The 20,319-nt window shown below is 46.7% G+C and overlaps 1 protein-coding gene across 9 annotated transcripts in view; it reads right to left on the bottom strand.

Annotated features, from left to right (window-relative positions):
- LOC134948960 (phosphatidylinositol-binding clathrin assembly protein-like) overlaps window positions 1-20,319 on the bottom strand; it is a 340,585-nt gene that overhangs the window by 141,680 nt on the left and 178,586 nt on the right. For all 9 annotated transcript variants that reach the window (XR_010183069.1, XM_063937265.1, XM_063937266.1 and 6 more), the window contains exons 10-12: window positions 19,067-19,190; window positions 1,898-2,028; window positions 1,294-1,397 (exon numbers count right to left, since the gene is read on the bottom strand). Coding sequence is in view for 8 of the 9 variants with exons in the window: in XM_063937265.1 (XP_063793335.1) it covers window positions 1,294-1,397; window positions 1,898-2,028; window positions 19,067-19,190 (359 nt within the window). In the remaining variant the exon portion in view is untranslated. The remainder of the gene's footprint in view (window positions 1-1,293; window positions 1,398-1,897; window positions 2,029-19,066; window positions 19,191-20,319) is intronic.

Genomic DNA, 20,319 nt, shown 5'->3' with positions numbered 1-20,319 from the left:
CAGCTATGCTATAGTAAGGTAACACTGTTACCTCTAGTGACTTTCTAAAAAAGAACAAACATCTCATGTATCTGCAGTTAAGCAAACCAAGACTTAAACTAAAGTATACAGTGAGTACTACAGGACCTTACTGACAACTTTTAGTTGCTCCAATTTTAGCCTCACATGTACAAGTAGTAGGACTTTATCATTAGTAATGCCACCAGACAGCTGCCTTGCTAACCTAAGCAACAATTACACACATTCTAGCATCACATTTAGCCCTAAAATATGTAGAACGTACAGATAAATGCTTTCAGTGTAATTAAAAGCAGACTAGCATTCACCAAAAAAAAAAGAAAAAAAAAAGGGATAGATACCAAACCTCAGGACAAAAGAACAAGTTCAAATAAATACTCATTCACACTCTCTCTAATAATCATGCACACAAATATTTATATTTAAACTTTCAAGTTATGAAACCCCTGGCAGATCATCAGGGCTGAGGCTCCAGCAGTAATCAGCAAGAACAGCCCAGTTACAAGCAGACAGGACACACATAACAGACTGACGTTATTATAAGGACGCCTATGCCAAAAGTATTAACAGTCCTATTCAGTGCTTCCTATACATTCTTACAAAATAAATAAATGCACATAACAGTGGTTCCCAAACTTTTTTTGAGTCACAGCACCCTAGAGTATCAGAATTTTTTTTCATTGTACCCCTTAGCCATAAGTTTCTTTTTGAGAAAAATTCAGAAAAAAATATATTAAATTAAGTTAATTGTGTTTATATGTCAACCTTAAGGGGGGTACACACGTAGTGACTTTTGCTCAATTTCTAAGCAATCTGACTAGACTGCTTAGAAATGAAGCACACATCACTCCGTGTGCGCCGGGTCTAGATTGGTCTGCATGCACAATCTAGTCAGATTGCTCACTTCACCGCTGGGTGAAGTGAGCGCCCTTCCCCCCCAGCACACATCGCGCTTTGTGCTGAGCGGTGGTAGAGATGTATGCTGGGTGGTCTGGGATAGATCACTCAGCACACATATCCCTGTGTGTACTCCCCTTTAGGTTCAGTTATGTGGTGAGGGACAGGATTCACTCCTGTTAGTCCACATATTTTATGATTGGATGCCACCAGCACTGGTTTTGTTTAATTCTATGACCACAAACATTTTGAATTGGCCCTGGACCACCAACCCAGGGCGCACCCCCCCCCCCCCCCCCCAAGTACCCCATGGGGGCTTAGGCACACAGTTTGAAAACCACTGGCATATAATATACGTTGAGGTGAAGCTAATCTTACCGCCCCATGTGCTGTGTGTAGAGGTTGCTATGGATGGTGTGCTCTGTACAGTGGGCACAAATGCGGGCTGCAAGTCGAATAGATCACTGGTAAGGTTGGGCATGCTGAAATGTACAAATGTTGATCTTTTATTGCAAAAGTTAGAGCATACATGTATTTTTTTAAAGTGTACAAAGATTTACTAATCCTACCTTTATTAACAATAACACATGAACTTAAACTTCCTGGGTCAAAATAAAACTAAAAGCAAAAAGTAATCAACATAATATTAAATAACACATTGCTTGCATGCATAAAGCAGTATTTATTGGTTGGGCTTGTTGCTAACTTGATAGGAGCAATGGACGGGATGAGTAATGTCTTAATTCATACACACAAGCACTATGGTCCTGATTTGAATGGTGTGCATTTGCACACGCCATGCGGCAATGCAAGCCATGGAAATGTTTTTTTGGGAAGGGGATAGGGGGAAGGGGCGAAGGTTCGGGAAAAGTTGAACATGCTCCCTGGATTTCCTCTTGAGGTGCTACAGTGAAACTAATTACAGCTACAGCATGAAGGGTTGTGGGAACAACACCACGGGATGGGGACACACACAGCTTACCTATTGGTTGTTGGTGCAGGCGTTGAAAATAAGTCGACAGCTGCAGAGGTATGAACACTCTTTCCGGATAAAGTGCTGGGTGATGTTGATGTAGAATTTGAAACTACAGAAATTTCTTTAAGTCGCTGTTCCTGAAAATGATTGAATTCATGTTAAGAGCTGTATAACTGTGTGTATAGTTTACATCTACAGATTGAGTATCCCTTATCCAAAATCTCTCATTTTTGGGTCCCCTACTGAGATAATGACATATATATTATATATATATATATATATATATATATATATATATATATACACCAACAAAATACAGCGTCACTCCAGGGCTTATATAAATAAAACTCAGTGTATTAACAAATTACAGTTCCAACGTTTCGGGGCCCGTAGCCCCTTTGTCACACCTTGACAAAGGGGCTACGGGCCCCGAAACGTTGGTACTGTGATTTGTTAACACACAAAGTTTTATTTATATAAGCCCTGGAGTGACGCTGTATTTTGTTGGTATGTTATTCGATTGAGAACGGAAGGCACCCAGGCAAGTGGAATCAAGGACCAGGAGTGCCGGGCACCAGACTACAGTATATATATATATATATATATATATATATACACACTATATTATTATCTCAGTAGGGGAACCAAAATTGTGTGATTTTGAATAAGGGATACTCAACCTGTATATTTAAATATAAACACATACACACTGTTTGAACCATATCTTGCACCGACTGTTCACTCCAACTACCACTTCACATCTTGTGATCAACTACTTAACTTCCTTCCATCTCTTGCTCCCTACACCACCACTGAAATTGGATTACTATCCTCAACATTCCATTGATACTGCCATCATATATATATATATATATATAAATACATACATATATATATATATATATATATATATACACACACACACACATACACATATATATATATATATATACAAACACTGCTCAAAAAAATAAAGGGAACACTAACATAACACATCCTAGATCTGAATGAATGAAATATTCTTATTAAATACTTTGTTCTTTACATAGTTGAATGTGCTGACAACAAAATCACACAAAAAATAAGATTTTACTTACCGATAAATCTATTTCTCGGAGTCCGTAGTGGATGCTGGGGTTCCTGAAAGGACCATGGGGAATAGCGGCTCCGCAGGAGACAGGGCACAAAAAGTAAAGCTTTTCCGATCAGGTGGTGTGCACTGGCTCCTCCCCCTATGACCCTCCTCCAGACTCCAGTTAGGTACTGTGCCCGGACGAGCGTACACAATAAGGGAGGATTTTGAATCCCGGGTAAGACTCATACCAGCCACACCAATCACACCGTACAACTTGTGATCTAAACCCAGTTAACAGTATGATAACAGCGGAGCCTCTGAAAGATGGCTTCCTTTAACAATAACCCGAATTAGTTAACAATAACTATGTACAACTTATGCAGATAATCCGCACTTGGGATGGGCGCCCAGCATCCACTACGGACTCCGAGAAATAGATTTATCGGTAAGTAAAATCTTATTTTCTCTATCGTCCTAGTGGATGCTGGGGTTCCTGAAAGGACCATGGGGATTATACCAAAGCTCCCAAACGGGCGGGAGAGTGCGGATGACTCTGCAGCACCGAATGAGAGAACTCCAGGTCCTCCTTAGCCAGAGTATCAAATTTGTAAAATTTTACAAACGTGTTCTCCCCTGACCACGTAGCTGCTCGGCAAAGTTGTAATGCCGAGACCCCTCGGGCAGCCGCCCAAGATGAGCCCACCTTCCTTGTGGAGTGGGCCTTTACAGATTTAGGCTGTGGCAAGCCTGCCACAGAATGTGCAAGTTGGATTGTGCTACAGATCCAACGAGCAATCGTCTGCTTAGACGCAGGAGCACCCATCTTGTTGGGTGCATACAATATAAACAACGAGTCAGATTTTCTGACTCCAGCTGTCCTTGCAATATATATTTTTAATGCTCTGACAACGTCCAGTAACTTGGAGTCCTCCAAGTCACTTGTAGCCGCAGGCACTACAATAGGCTGGTTCAGATGAAATGCTGACACCACCTTAGGGAGAAAATGCGGACGAGTTCGCAGTTCTGCCCTGTCCGAATGGAAAATCAGATATGGGCTTTTGTAAGATAAAGCTGCCAATTCTGACACTCTCCTGGCAGAAGCCAGGGCTAGAAGCATGGTCACTTTCCATGTGAGATATTTCAAATCCACCTTTTTTAGTGGTTCAAACCAATGAGATTTTAGGAAGTCCAAAACCACATTTAGATCCCACGGTGCCACTGGAGGCACCACAGGAGGCTGTATATGCAGCACTCCCTTAACAAAGGTCTGGACTTCAGGGACTGAAGCCAATTCTTTTTGAAAGAAAATCGACAGGGCCGAAATTTGAACCTTAATAGATCCCAATTTGAGACCCATTGACAATCCTGATTGCAGGAAATGTAGGAATCGACCCAGTTGAAATTCCTCCGTCGGAGCACTCCGATCTTCGCACCACGCAACATATTTTCGCCAAATTCGGTGATAATGTTGCACGGTTACTTCCTTCCTTGCTTTAATCAAAGTAGGAATGACTTCTTCCGGCATGCCTCTTTCCTTTAGGATCCGGCGTTCAACCGCCATGCCGTCAAACGCAGCCGCGGTAAGTCTTGAAACAGACAGGGACCCTGCTGAAGCAAGTCCCTCCTTAGAGGTAGAGGCCACGGATCTTCCGTGATCATCTCTTGAAGTTCCGGGTACCAAGTCCTCCTTGGCCAATCCGGAACCACTAGTATCGTTCTTACGCCTCTTTGCCGTATAATTCTCAATACTTTTGGTATGAGAGGCAGAGGAGGAAACACATACACCGACTGGTACACCCAAGGCGTTACCAGCGCGTCCACAGCTATTGCCTGCGGATCTCTTGACCTGGCGCAATACCTGTCCAGTTTTTTGTTGAGGCGAGACGCCATCATGTCCACCATTGGTCTTTCCCAACGGGCTACCAGCATGTGGAAGACTTCTGGATGAAGTCCCCACTCTCCCGGGTGAAGATCGTGTCTGCTGAGGAAGTCTGCTTCCCAGTTGTCCACTCCCGGGATGAACACTGCTGACAGTGCTATCACATGATTCTCTGCCCAGCGAAGAATCCTTGCAGCTTCTGCCATTGCCCTCCTGCTTCTTGTGCCGCCCTGTCTGTTCACATGGGCGACTGCCGTGATGTTGTCCGACTGGATCAATACCGGTTTTCCCTGAAGCAGAGGTTCTGCCTGGTTTAGAGCATTGTATATTGCTCTTAGTTCCAGAATGTTTATGTGAAGAGACGTTTCCAGGCTCGTCCATACTCCCTGGAAGTTTCTTCCTTGTGTGACTGCTCCCCAGCCTCTCAGGCTGGCGTCCGTGGTCACCAGGATCCAATCCTGTATGCCGAATCTGCGGCCCTCCAATAGATGAGCACTCTGCAACCACCACAGAAGAGACACCCTTGTCCTTGGAGACAGGGTTATCCGTAGGTGCATCTGAAGATGCGACCCTGACCATTTGTCCAACAGATCCCTTTGGAAAATTCTTGTGTGGAATCTGCCGAATGGAATCGCTTCGTAAGAAGCCACCATTTTTCCCAGGACTCTTGTGCATTGATGTACAGACACCTTTCCTGGTTTTAGGAGGTTCCTGACAAGCTCGGATAACTCCTTGGCTTTTTCCTCCGGGAGAAAAACCTTTTTCTGAACCGTGTCCAGAATCATCCCTAGGAACAGCAGACGAGTTGTCGGCATTAACTGGGATTTTGGAATATTCAGAATCCACCCGTGCTGTTTTAGCACTTCTTGAGACAGTGCTAATCCCATCTCTAGCTGTTCTCTGGACCTCGCCCTTATTAGGAGATCGTCCAAGTATGGGATAATTAATACGCCTTTTCTTCGAAGAAGAATCATCATCTCGGCCATTACCTTTGTAAAGATCCGAGGTGCCGTGGACAATCCGAACGGCAGCGTCTGAAACTGATAGTGACAGTTTTGTACAACGAACCTGAGGTACCCCTGGTGTGAGGGGTAAATTGGAACGTGGAGATACGCATCCTTGATGTCCAAGGATACCATAAAGTTCCCCTCTTCCAGGTTCGCTATCACTGCTCTGAGTGACTCCATTTTGAACTTGAACTTCTTTATGTACAGGTTCAAGGACTTCAGATTTAGAATAGGCCTTACCGAGCCATCCGGCTTCGGTACCACAAAAAGAGTGGAATAATACCCCTTCCCTTGTTGCAGAAGAGGTACCTTGACTATCACCTGCTGAGAGTACAGCTTGTGAATGGCTTCCAACACCGTCTCCCTTTCGGAGGGGGACGTTGGTAAAGCAGACCTCAGGAAACGGCGAGGTGGATCTGTCTCTAATTCCAACCTGTATCCCTGAGATATTATCTGCAGGATCCAGGGATCTACTTGCGAGTGAGCCCACTGCGCGCTGTAATTTTTGAGACGACCGCCCACCGTCCCCGAGTCCGCTTGAGAAGCCCCAGCGTCATGCTGAGGCTTTTGTAGAAGCCGGGGAGGGCTTCTGATCCTGGGAAGGAGCTGCGTGTTGCTGTCTCTTCCCTCGACCTTTGCCTCGTGGCAAATATGAATAGCCCTTTGCTCTCTTATTTTTAAAGGAACGAAAGGGCTGCGGTTGAAAAGTCGGTGCCTTTTTCTGTTGGGGAGTGACTTGAGGTAGAAAGGTGGATTTCCCGGCTGTAGCCGTGGCCACCAAATCTGATAGACCGACTCCAAATAACTCCTCCCCCTTATACGGCAAAACTTCCATATGCCGTTTTGAATCCGCATCGCCTGTCCACTGTCGCGTCCATAAAGCTCTTCTGGCCGAAATGGACATAGCACTTACCCGTGATGCCAGTGTGCATATATCCCTCTGTGCATCACGCATATAAAGAAATGCATCCTTTATTTGTTCTAACGACAGTAGAATATTGTCCCTGTCCAGGGTATCAATATTTTCAATCAGGGATTCTGACCAAACTACCCCCGCACTGCCCATCCAGGCAGTTGCTACAGCTGGTCGTAGTATAACACCTGCATGTGTGTATATACTTTTTTGGATATTTTCCATCCTCCTATCTGATGGATCTTTAAGTGCGGCCGTCTCAGGAGAGGGTAACGCCACTTGTTTAGATAAGCGTGTTAGCGCCTTGTCCACCCTAGGAGGTGTTTCCCAGCGCTCCCTAACCTCTGGCGGGAAAGGGTATAATGCCAATAATTTCTTTGAAATTATCAGCTTTTTATCAGGGGCAACCCACGCTTCATTACACACGTCATTTAGTTCTTCTGATTCAGGAAAAACTATAGGTAGTTTTTTCATACCCCACATAATACCCTGTTTAGTGGTACCTGTAGTATCAGCTAAATGTAACGCCTCCTTCATTGCCAAAATCATATAACGTGTGGCCCTACTGGAAAATACGGTTGATTCGTCACCGTCACCACTGGAGTCATCGCCTGTGTCTGGGTCTGTGTCGACCGACTGAGGCAAAGGGCGTTTCACAGCCCCTGACGGTGTTTGAGTCGCCTGGACAGGCACTAATTGATTGTCCGGCCGTCTCATGTCGTCAAACGACTGCTTTAGCGTGTTGACACTATCCCGTAGTTCCATAAATAAAGGCATCCATTCTGGTGTCGACCCCCTAGGAGGTGACATCCCCATATTTGGCAATTGCTCCGCCTCCACACCAATATCGTCCTCATACATGTCGACACACACGTACCGACACACAGCAGACACACAGGGAATGCTCCTAATGAAGACAGGACCCACTAGCCCTTTGGGGAGACAGAGGGAGAGTTTGCCAGCACACACCAAAAGCGCTATATATATATCAGGGATAGCCTTATAATAAGTGCTCCCCTATAGCTGCTTTGTTATATAAAAATATCGCCATAAATTTGCCCCCCCTCTCTGTTTTACCCTGTTTCTGTAGTGCAGTGCAGGGGAGAGACCTGGGAGCCGTCCTGACCAGCGGAGCTGTGAGAGGAAATGGCGCCGTGTGCTGAGGAGATAGGCCCCGCCCCTTTTCCGGCGGGCTCGTCTCCCGCTATTTTGAGAAATCAGGCAGGGGTTAAATATCTCCATATAGCCTCTAGGGCTATATGTGAGGTATTTTTAGCCTTTATAGGTACTCATTTTGCCTCCCAGGGCGCCCCCCTCCCAGCGCCCTGCACCCTCAGTGACTGCCGTGTGAAGTGTGCTGAGAGGAAAATGGCGCACAGCTGCAGTGCTGTGCGCTACCTTTAGAAGACTGCAGGAGTCTTCAGCCGCCGATTCTGGACCTCTTCTGTCTTCAGCATCTGCAAGGGGGCCGGCGGCGCGGCTCCGGTGACCATCCAGGCTGTACCTGTGATCGTCCCTCTGGAGCTTGATGTCCAGTAGCCAAGAAGCCAATCCATCCTGCACGCAGGTGAGTTGACTCCTTCTCCCCTCAGTCCCTCGCTGCAGTGATCCTGTTGCCAGCAGGAATCACTGTAACATAAAAAACCTAGCTAAACTTTCTCTAAGCAGCTCTTTAGGAGAGCCACCTAGATTGCACCCTTCTCGGCCGGGCACAAAAATCTAACTGGAGTCTGGAGGAGGGTCATAGGGGGAGGAGCCAGTGCACACCACCTGATCGGAAAAGCTTTACTTTTTGTGCCCTGTCTCCTGCGGAGCCGCTATTCCCCATGGTCCTTTCAGGAACCCCAGCATCCACTAGGACGATAGACAACAAAATCACACAAAAATTATCAATGGAAATCAAATTTATTAACCCATGGAGGTCTGGATTTGGAGTCACACTCAAAATTAAAGTGGAAAAACACACTACAGGCTGATCCAACTTTGATGTAATGTCCTTAAAACAAGTCAAAATGAGGCTCAGTAGTGTGTGTGGCCTCCACGTGCCTGTATGACCTCCCTACACCGCCTGGGCATGCTCCTGATGAGGTGGCGGATGGTCTCCTGAGGGATCTCCTCCCAGACCTGGACTAAAGCATCCGCCAACTCCTGGACAGTCTGTGGTGCACCATGGCGTTGGTGGATGGAGCGAGACATGATGTCCCAGATGTGCTCAATTGGAATCAGGTCTGGGAAACGGGTGGGCCAGTCCATAGCATCAATGCCTTCATCTTGCAGGAACTGCTGACACACTCCAGCCACATGAGGTCTAGCATTGTCTTGCATTAGGAGGAACCAAGGGCCAACCGCACCAGCATATGGTCTCACAAGGGGTCTGAGAATCTCATCTCGGTACCTAATGGCAGTCAGGCTACCTCTGGCGAGCACATGGAGGGCTGTGCGGCCCCCCAAAGAAATGTCACCCCACACCATTACTGACCCACTGCCAAACCGGTCATGCTGGAGGATGTTGCAGACAGCATAACGTTCTCCTTGGCGTCTCCAGACTCTGTCACGTCTGTCACATGTGCTCAGTGAGAACCTGCTTTCATCTGTGAAGAGCACAGGGCGCCAGTGGTGAATTTGCCAATCTTGGTGTTCTCTGGCAAATGCCAAACGTCCTGCACGGTGTTGGGCTGTAAGCACAACCCCCACCTGTGGTCGTCGGGCCCTCATACCACCCTCATGGAGTCAGTTTCTGATCGTTTGAGTAGACACATGCACATTTGTGGCTTGCTGGAGGTCATTTTGCAGGGCTCTGGCAGTGCTCCTCCTGTTCCTCCTTGCACAAAGGCGAAAGGTAGCGGTCATGCTGCTGGGTTGTTGCCCTCCTACGGCCTCCTCCATGTCTCCTGATGTACTGGCCTGTCTCCTGGTAGCGCCTCCATGCTCTGGACACTACGCTGACAGACACAGCAAACCTTCTTGCCACAGCTCGCATTGATGTGCCATCCTGGATGAGCTGCACTACCTGAGCCACTTGTGTGGGTTGTAGACTCCGTCTCATGCTACCACTAGAGTGAAAGCTCCGCCAGCTTTCAAAAGTGACCAAAACATCAGCCAGAAAGCATAGGAGCTGAGAAGTGGTCTGTGGTCACCACCTGCAGAACAACTCCTTTATTGGTGGTGTCTTGCTAATTGCCTATAATTTCCACCTGTCGTCTATTCCATTTGCACAACAGCATGTGAAATTGATTGTCAATCAGTGTTGCTTCCTAAGTGGACAGTTTGATTTCACAGAAGTGTGATTGACTTGGAGTTACATTGTGTTGTTAAAGTGTTCCCTTTATTTTTTTGAGCAGTGTGTATATATATATATATATATATATATATATATATATATATATATATACACACATATACATATACATATACATATATATATATACACACACATTTAGAGATAGATAGATATAGATATATATATATATATATATATAAATATATATATATATTCAACAAATGACAAATAAAGCAGAGTCTAATGTGGGGTATATGATGTGCTATAATTGGGGTGAAGCCAATTCTCTGCAATTGTTTATTGCACAATGGTGGTCACTCCGAGTTGTTCGCTCGTTGCCGTTTTTCGCAACGCAGCGATTAGGTGGAAAAATAAGATTTTACTCACCGGTAAATCTATTTCTCGTAGTCCGTAGTGGATGCTGGGAACTCCGTAAGGACCATGGGGAATAGCGGCTCCGCAGGAGACTGGGCACAACTAAAAGAAAGCTTTTAGACTACCTGGTGTGCACTGGCTCCTCCCACTATGACCCTCCTCCAAGCCTCAGTTAGGATACTGTGCCCGGAAGAGCTGACACAATAAGGAAAGGATTTTGAATCCCGGGTAAGACTCATACCAGCCACACCAATCACACCGTATAACTTGTGATACTATACCCAGTTAACAGTATGAAATATAACTGAGCCTCTCAACAGATGGCTCAACAATAACCCTTAGTTAGGCAATAACTACATACAAGTATTGCAGACAATCCGCACTTGGGATGGGCGCCCAGCATCCACTACGGACTACGAGAAATAGATTTACCGGTGAGTAAAATCTTATTTTCTCTGACGTCCTAGTGGATGCTGGGAACTCCGTAAGGACCATGGGGATTATACCAAAGCACCCAAACGGGCGGGAGAGTGCGGATGACTCTGCAGCACCGAATGAGAGAACTCAAGGTCCTCCTCAGCCAGGGTATCAAATTTGTAGAATTTTGCAAACGTGTTTGCCCCTGACCAAGTTGCAGCTCGGCAAAGTTATAAAGCCGAGACCCCTCGGGCAGCCGCTCAAGATGAGCCCACTTTCCTCGTGGAATGGGCTTCTACTGATTTAGGATGCGGCAATCCAGCCGCAGAATGCGCCAGCTGAATTGTGCTACAAATTCAGCGAGCAATAGTCTGCTTAGAAGCAGGAGCACCTATTTTGTTGGGTGCATACAGGATAAAAAGCGAGTCAGTTTTCCTGACTCCAGCCGTCCTGGAAATATAATTTTTAAGGCCCTGACTACGTCCAGTAACGTGGAATCTTCCAAGTCCCTAGTAGCCGCAGGCACTACAATAGGTTGGTTCAAGTGAAAAGCTGATACCACCTTAGGGAGAAACTGTGGACGAGTCCTCAATTCTGCCCTATCCATATGGAAAATCAGATAAGGGCTTTTACATGACAAAGCCGCCAATTCTGACACACGCCTGGCCGAAGCCAAGGCCAATAACATGACCACTTTCCACGTGAGATATTTCAAATCCACAGTTTTAAGTGGCTCAAACCAATGTGATTTTAGGAAACTCAACACCACGTTTGAGATCCCAAGGTGCCACAGGAGGCACAAAAGGGGGCTGAATATTTAGCACTCCCTTTACAAATGTCTGAACTCCAGGCAGTGAAGCCAGTTCTTTCTGGAAGAAAATCGACAGAGCCGAAATCTGGACCTTAATGGAACCCAAGTTTAGGCCCATAGTCACTCCTGACTGTAGGAAGTGCAGAAAACGACCCAGCTGAAATTCCTCTGTTGGGGCCTTCCTGGCCTCACACCACGCAACATATTTTCGCCAAATACGGTGATAATGGTTTGCGGTTACTTCTTTCCTGGCTTTTATCAGCGTAGGAATGACTTCCTCCGGAATGCCTTTTTCCTTTAGGATCCGGAACTCAACCGCCATGCCGTCAAACGCAGCCGCGGTAAGTCTTGGAACAGACAGGGCCCCTGCTGTAGCAGATCCTGTCTGAGCGGTAGAGGCCATGGGTCCTCTGCTATCATTTCTTGAAGTTCTGGGTACCAAGCTCTTCTTGGCCCATCCGGAACCACGAGTATCGTTCTTACTCCTCGTTTTCTTATTATTCTCATTACCTTTGGTATGAGAGGCAGAGGAGGGAATACATAAACCGACTGGTACACCCACGGTGTCACTAGAGCGTCCACAGCTATTGCCTGAGGGTCCCTTGACCTGGCGCAATATCTAGTTTTTTGTTTAGGCGGGACGCCATCATGTCCACCTGTGGCCTTTCCCAACGGTTTACCAACAGTTGGAAGACTTCTGGATGAAGTCCCCACTCTCCCGGGTGTAGGTCATGTCTGCTGAGGAAGTCTGCTTCCCAGTTGTCCACTCCCGGAATGAACACTGCTGACAGCGCTAAGACGTGATTCTCCGCCCATCGGAGAATCCTTGTGGCTTCTGCCATCGCCATCCTGCTTCTTGTGCCGCCCTGTCGGTTTATAAGGGCGACTGCCGTGATGTTGTCTGATTGGATCAGTACCGGCTGGTTTTGAAGCAGAGGCCTTGCCAGACTTAGGGCATTGTAAATGGCCCTCAGTTCCAGAATATTTATGTGTAGGGACGACTCCTGACTTGACCAAAGTCCTTGGAAATGTCTTCCCTGTGTGACTGCCCCCCAGCCTTGAAGGCTGGCATCCGTGGTTACCAGGACCCAGTCCTGTATGCCGAATCTGCGGCCCTCTTGAAGATGAGCACTCTGCAGCCACCACAGTAGAGATACCCTGGTCCTTGGAGACAGGGTTATCAGCCGATGCATCTGAAGATGCGATCCCGACCACTTGTCCAAGAGGTCCCACTGAAAGGTGCTTGCATGGAACCTGCGAATGGAATTTTGCTTCGTAAGAAGCTACCATTTTTCCCAGGACTCGTGTGCAGTGATGCACCGATACCTGTTTTGGTTTCAGGAGGTCTCTGACTAGAGATGACAGCTCCTTGGCTTTCTCCTGCGGGAGAAATACTTTTTTCTGTTCTGTGTCCAGAACCATTCCCAGGAACAGTAGGCGTGTGGTAGGAACCAGCTGTGACTTTGGAATGTATAGAATCCATCCGTGCTGTTGTAGCACTTCCCGGGATAGTGCTACTCCGACCAACAACTGCTCCTTGGACCTTGCCTTTATAAGGAGATCGTCCAAGTACGGGATAATTAAAACTCCCTTTTTTCGAAGGAGTATCGTAATTTCTGCCATTACCTTGGTAAAGACCCTCGGTGCCATGGACAGTCCAAACGGCAGTGTTTGGAATTGGTAATGGCAATCCTGTACCCCAAATCTGAGGTACTCCTGGTGAGGATGGTAAATGGGGACATGTAGGTAAGCATCCTTGATGTCCAGGGATACCATGTAATCCCCCTCCTCCAGGCTTGCAATAATCGCCCTGAGCGATTCCATCTTGAACTTGAATTTTTTTATGTATGTGTTCAAGGATTTCAAATTTAAAATGGGTCTCACCGAATCGTCCGGTTTTGGTACCACAAACAGTGTGGAATAGTAACCCCGTCCTTGTTGAAGTAGGGGCACCTTGACTATCACCTGCTGGGAATACAGCTTGTGAATTGCCTCTAGCACAGCCTCCCTGCCTGAGGGAGTTGTCGGCAAGGCAGATTTGAGGAAACGGCGGGGGGGAGACACCTCGAATTCCAGCTTGTACCCCTGAGATACTACTTGAAGGATCCAGGGATCCACCTGTGAGCGATCCCACTGATCGCTGAAATTTTTGAGGCGGCCCCCCACCGTACCTGGCTACGCCTGTGGAGCCCCCGCGTCATGCGGTGGACTCAGAGGAAGCGGGGGAAGAATTTTGATTCTGGGAACTGGCTGACTGGTGCAGCTTTTTCCCTCTTCCCTCGTCTCTGTGCAGAAAGGAAGCACCTTTGATAATACAGTGCTTTCTTAGGCTGTGAGGAAACCTGAGGTAAAAAAATTTCTTCCCAGCTGTTGCTGTGGATACGAGGTCCCAGAGACCATCCCCAAACAATTCCTCACCCTTATAAGGCTCTATGTGCCTTTTAAAGTCAGCATCACCTGTCCAGTGTCGGGTCTCTAATACCCTCCTGACAGAATGGACATTGCATTAATTCTGGATGCCAGCCGGCAAAATATCCCTCTGTGCATCCCTCATATATAAGACGACGTCTTATGTTAGCAAAATAGTATCCCTGTTTGACAGGGTTACAGACCACGCTGCAGCAGCACTATCTGCAGGTCTCAGTCTAGTACCTGAGTGTGTAAATACAGACTTCAGGATAGCCTCCTGCTTTTTATCAGCAGGTACCTTCAAAGTGGCCGTATCCTAAGATGGCAGTGCCACCTTTTTTGACAAACGTGTGAGCGCCTTATCCACCCTAGGGTATATCTCCCAGCGTAACTTATCCTCTGGCGGGAAAGGGTACGCCATCAGTAACTTTTTAGAAATTACCAGTTTCTTATCGGGGGAACCCACGCTTTTTCACACTTCATTCACTCATTTGATGGGGGAACAAAACACTGCCTGCTTTTTCTCCCCAAACATAAAATCCTTTTTTAGTGGTACTTGGGTTAATGTCAGAAATGTGTAACACATTTTTTATTGCCGGGATCATGTAACGGATGTTCCTAGTGGATTGTGTATATGTCTCAACCTCGTCGACACTGGAGTCAGACTCCGTGTCGACATCTGTGTCTGCCATCTGAGGGAGCGGGCGTTTTTGAGCCCCTGATGGCCTTTGAGACGCCTGGGCAGGCGCGGGCTGAGAAGCCGGCTGTCCCATAGCTGTTACGTCATCCAGCCTTTTATGTAAGGAGTTGACACTGTCGGTTTATACCTTTCACCTATCCATCCACTCTGGTGTCGGCCCCACAGGGGGCGACATCACATTTATCGGCATCTGCTCTGCCATCACATAAGCCTCCTCATCAAACATGTCGACACAGCCGTACCGACACACCGCACACACACAGGGAATGCTCTGACTGAGGACAGGACCCCACACAGCCCTTTGGGGAGACAGAGAGAGAGTATGCCAGCACACACCAGAGCGCTATATAATTTAGGGATTAACACTATATTGAGTGAATTTTTCCCAATAGCTGCTTGTATATACAATATTGCGCCTAAATTTAGTGCCCCCCCTCTCTTTTTAACCCTTTGAGCCTGCAAACTACAGGGGAGAGCCTGGGGAGCTGTCTTCCAGCTGCACTGTGAAGAAAAAATGGCGCCAGTGTGCTGAGAGAGATAGCTCCGCCCCTTTTGCGCGGACTTTTCTCCCACTTTTTTATGGATTCTGGCAGGGGTATTTATCACATATATAGCCTCTGGGGCTATATATTGTGATATATTTGCCAGCCAAGGTGTTTTTATTGCTGCTCAGGGCGCCTTCCCCCCCCCAGCGCCCTGCACCCTCAGTGACCGGAGTGTGAAATGTGCATGAGGAGCAATGGCGCACAGCTGCAGTGCTGTGCGCTACCTTGGTGAAGACTGATGTCTTCTGCCGCCGATTTTCCGGACCTCTTCTTGCTTCTGGCTCTGTAAGGGGGACGGCGGCGCGGCTCCGGGAACGAACACCAAGGCCAGTTCCATGCGGTCGATCCCTCTGGAGCTAATGGTGTCCAGTAGCCTAAGAAGCCCAAGCTAGCTGCAAGCAGGTAGGTTCGCTTCTTCTCCCCTTAGTCCCTCGATGCAGTGAGCCTGTTGCCAGCAGGTCTCACTGTAAAATAAAAAACCTAAAATAAACTTTCTTTCTAGGAGCTCAGGAGAACCCCTAGTGTGCATCCAGCTCGGCCGGGCACAGAAATCTAACTGAGGCTTGGAGGAGGGTCATAGTGGGAGGAGCCAGTGCACACCAGGTAGTCTAAAAGCTTTCTTTTAGTTGTGCCCAGTCTCCTGCGGAGCCGCTATTCCCCATGGTCCTTACGGAGTTCCCAGCATCCACTAGGACGTCAGAGAAATGCGCATGCGCATGGTACGCAGCGCGCATGCGCTTAGTAAATTAACACAAAACTTTGGAGATTTACACAAGCTCGAGCAACGTTTTTTCAACGCTCCAGTGATCGTAGTGTGATTGACAGGAAGTGGGTGTTTCTGGGCGGCAACTTGGCGTTTTCAGGGAGTGTGCTAAAAAAACGCAGGCGTGCCAGGTAAAAACGCAGGAGTGGCTGGAGAAACGGGGGAGTCGCTGGCCGAACGCAGGGCGTGTTTGTGACGTCAAACCAGGAACTGAACGGACTGAGGTGATCGCAGTCTAGGAGTAGGTCTGGAGCTACTCAGAAACTGCAGGGAATTATTTAGTAGCAGTTCTGCTAATCTTTCGTTCGCTATTCTGCTAAGCTAAGATACACTCCCAGAGGGCGGCCGGCCTAGCGTGTGCAATGCTGCTAAAAGCAGCTAGCGAGCGAACAACTCGGAATGAGGGCCAATGTGCACACGGAGTCAAATGTCTTTTCAAATGCAGTTCCTCTGACTTGGATTTCTACATAACATTTGTTGGCAGCAATGATTTCAATATCACGCTGCAAATGTAGTGTGCGCACTATCGGCCCTGGCATATAGCTGCTGGAACATCAGTCAACTTACTCACGCCGACTTACAAAGACTTATGAAGGCCACCTCTTTTGACATCTCAAACCTTACCTCCCTTATGGGCCCTACACATTAGGTGATAACACTGAACGATATGAACGTTCTCGTTCATTAATGAACGAGAACTCGTTCATATCGTTCAGTGTGTAGGCACCAACGATGAACAACGTGCAGCCCCGCGCTCGTTCATCGTTTGTGCCGGGTCGCTTATGCATGCAGGCCAATATGGACAATCTCGTCCATATAAGCATGCAGTGCTATGGAGCTGGGTGAAAGGGGGAGTGAAGAAACTTCTCTCCCCCCATCCCTCCCCCCCGTCGGCCGTAGGGGGCATTACACTTTCTTAGCTCTGCCTTCAATCTGTGCCTCCTCAATCTAAGGATTTCTCTATGATGGATGGCCAGAATGTCAAATCTATAAACAAACACTCTCTGAAAACCCACCTCCATGCATAAGACTACCTTACTTCAATGGATACTTGTTGCACTGGTACACACACACCTTTGCTGTTATTCCAATCTCCAGTCTTAAGGTGCACAAACCCTGGGCGTGTATGCACATCGATGATGTGAACATCGCTGGCAGGGAAAACACTCAGTGCATACACACTGAGCAATTTTTACCTGGCCCAGCAATGTTCACAGGGGTGGGTGAACTACTTTCCACAGTAGGAGACTGTGGAAAGTGGTAACACTTGGCTGTTCAAATAGCCCGACGGACAACGGCGGCTATTGATGATGCGGGAACGCGCATCAGCGCTCATCACCCGGCCATACACACTGGCAAAGTTTGAGCTCAAAGTAGCTCAAAACACCAAAAGATAGCTGCATTGAGCTCAAAATCGCCCAGTGTGTATGGGCCTTTGTCTCAACCCTGCCATTTTCCATGTCTGCCTTGTACGCTCCACTGTGCAGCTCCTTACCAATAAACAATACATTTTACATAAGGAAAAAAAAAAAAATCAACTCACACATACAGGGGTAAAGAAACGTTTGGGTAATCCTGGTGAATTTACTTTACACATTTCTCTGAATATCTATGTGAATTTCAGAGTTGAAAACATACCCTGACCCTTTTTATTCCCACCCAGAAGTTGGGCCTTCCCTGAACATCCATATGCTCCTCTATGAAGCTAACTCTGGTTGCAAAGCAGAAATAATTTGTTAATAGATCACTAAACACTTCCAGCTGGGAAATTCCAAGGTCATTGATCGCTCAGAAATGGATGTTAAGGAGAACTGTTTAAATCATAGCAAGATACAGTATGGAAGACCCTGAATAGTATGATTAAATGCTTGTAAAAAGTGGTCAGATATGAAGGCAGAACATATAAAGCAGCTCATGGAAAGGTTTAGCCGACACTGGTGAATTGGTCTAACAGTTCAGAGTACAACATTGCTAGCTCAAACATAATCTGCACAAGAGTTATCAGATGGAAACTTCTAAATGCACACTTGTCTGGGTGCTTCCATTCTTCTGAGATGATATCTGCCTGCTTAACGGCCATTGAAATGTGTAGTCTGTTCAAAGGCACCTCTCCTATGAGGTGACCAACTCCATCACCTCTCCTTGGCCCATTTGCCCACAGGTATGGCAACAAGAAACATCAGCAATGGAGCTGCTGATTCTATCAACTGCAACACAATCAGGTAGGAGTGGCTTTGGTACACCTTTTTATATGTTCATGTTCAGTCCTGACTGGTGAATGAGGGGACTAAGTTCTTGATGTATAGTGCCAAGGAGGAGCAAGAGGAAAGATACATTCTGAATTATACCAATTATTCCAGTATACCAATGCAATGCGCCAACTACTTGTTTCCCCTCTAAATTACATATATCATTGCTGCAGATGCACCAAACAGCCATTCTTGGCATGCCAGATCTCGCAAGACGCTGATAGCATCTTTACAGAAATTAGTCTTCATAGCAATGCAATTATGACACAGACTGTGCTGATTGATATTTCACACATGTATCTTTGAGTCAGAAGCTGTGCATATATATATATATATATATATATGTATACACATATACACACACACACATACATATATATATATATATATATATATATATATATATATATACACACACACACACACACATATATACACACACACATATATATTTATAAAGATAGACACATTTTTTCTATCCATTGAGATCACAATTGCAGTCAAACCTGATACAGTTACACGATTTCATTCAATTGCCTCTTTTTAATTAAAAGCGGATTCACATGCAGAAAACAAAAATAGCCTGTATTAATTTGCTGTTAGGCCCAAGAGTCAAGAGATCTGACCTTCAAAATCCTGGCAAACGTTTGTGTAAAGCCAAACCTGAGAAAAAAACGGTGGCTGGGCAGATGAGCTAAGCATGTGAATAGCCATGAGTATGAGTATACAGCCAAATATTTTCTTGCAAATACCTTAAGTGCCTGAAGTCTTGCCTGTTCCTCTTCCAGAGCCTGCTGTTTCTCCCTTTCATCCATTTTAGTAAAAGACAAACCAGTTGTTGCGAGAGAAGATACCGCACTGGACAATGTGCTAGCTCTGCAAAGACAAAATGGATTTAATGACAAATTCTTGACAATTAATTTGGATGCCTCTTGACTAAATGTATTTAAAAAATAAGATTTTACTCACCGGTAAATCTATTTCTCGTAGTCCGTAGTGGATACTGGGAACTCCGTAAGGACCATGGGGAATAGCGGCTCCGCAGGAGACTGGGCACAACTAAAGAAAGCTTTAGGACTACCTGGTGTGCACTGGCTCCTCCCTCCATGACCCTCCTCCAGACCTCAGTTAGGATACTGTGCCCGGAAGAGCTGACACAATAAGGAAAGGATTTGGAATCCCGGGTAAGACTCATACCAGCCACACCAATCACACCGTATAACTCGTGATACTATACACAGTTAACCGTATGAATATATAACTGAGCCTCTCAACAGATGGCTCAACAATAACCCTTTAGTTAAACAATAACTATATACAAGTATTGCAGACAATCCGCACTTAGGACGGGCGCCCAGCATCCACTACGGACTACGAGAAATAGATTTACCGGTGAGTAAAATCTTATTTTCTCTAACGTCCTAAGTGGATGCTGGGAACTCCGTAAGGACCATGGGGATTATACCAAAGCTCCCAAACGGGCGGGAGAGTGCGGATGACTCTGCAGCACCGAATGAGCGAACTCTAGGTCCTCCTCAGCCAGGGTATCAAACTTGTAGAATTTAGCAAATGTGTTTGACCCCGACCAAGTAGCTGCTCGGCAAAGTTGTAAAGCCGAGACCCCTCGGGCAGCCGCCCAAGAAGAGCCCACCTTCCTCGTGGAATGGGCTTTTACAGATTTAGGATGCGGCAGTCCAGCCGCAGAATGTGCAAGTTAAATCGTGCTACAGATCCAGCGAGCAATAGTCTGCTTTGAAGCAGGCGCACCCAACTTGTTGGGTGCATGCAGGATAAATAGCGAGTCAGTCTTTCTGACTCCAGCTGTCCTGGAAACAGATTTTTAGGGCCCGGACTACGTCCAGCAACTTGCAATCCTCCAAGTCACGAGTAGCCGCAGGCACCACAATAGGTTGGTTCAAATGAAACGCTGATACCACCTTAGGGAGAAATTGGGGACGAGGCCCACAGCATAGCCACTTTCCACGTGAGGTATTGTAGCTCCACG

This window comes from Pseudophryne corroboree, chromosome 8 (genome assembly GCF_028390025.1).
Source record: "Pseudophryne corroboree isolate aPseCor3 chromosome 8, aPseCor3.hap2, whole genome shotgun sequence".
NCBI lineage: Eukaryota > Metazoa > Chordata > Amphibia > Anura > Myobatrachidae > Pseudophryne > Pseudophryne corroboree.
The sequence above is the reverse complement of the archived record's forward strand: the minus strand, read 5'-3'. Positions and strand labels throughout refer to the sequence as shown.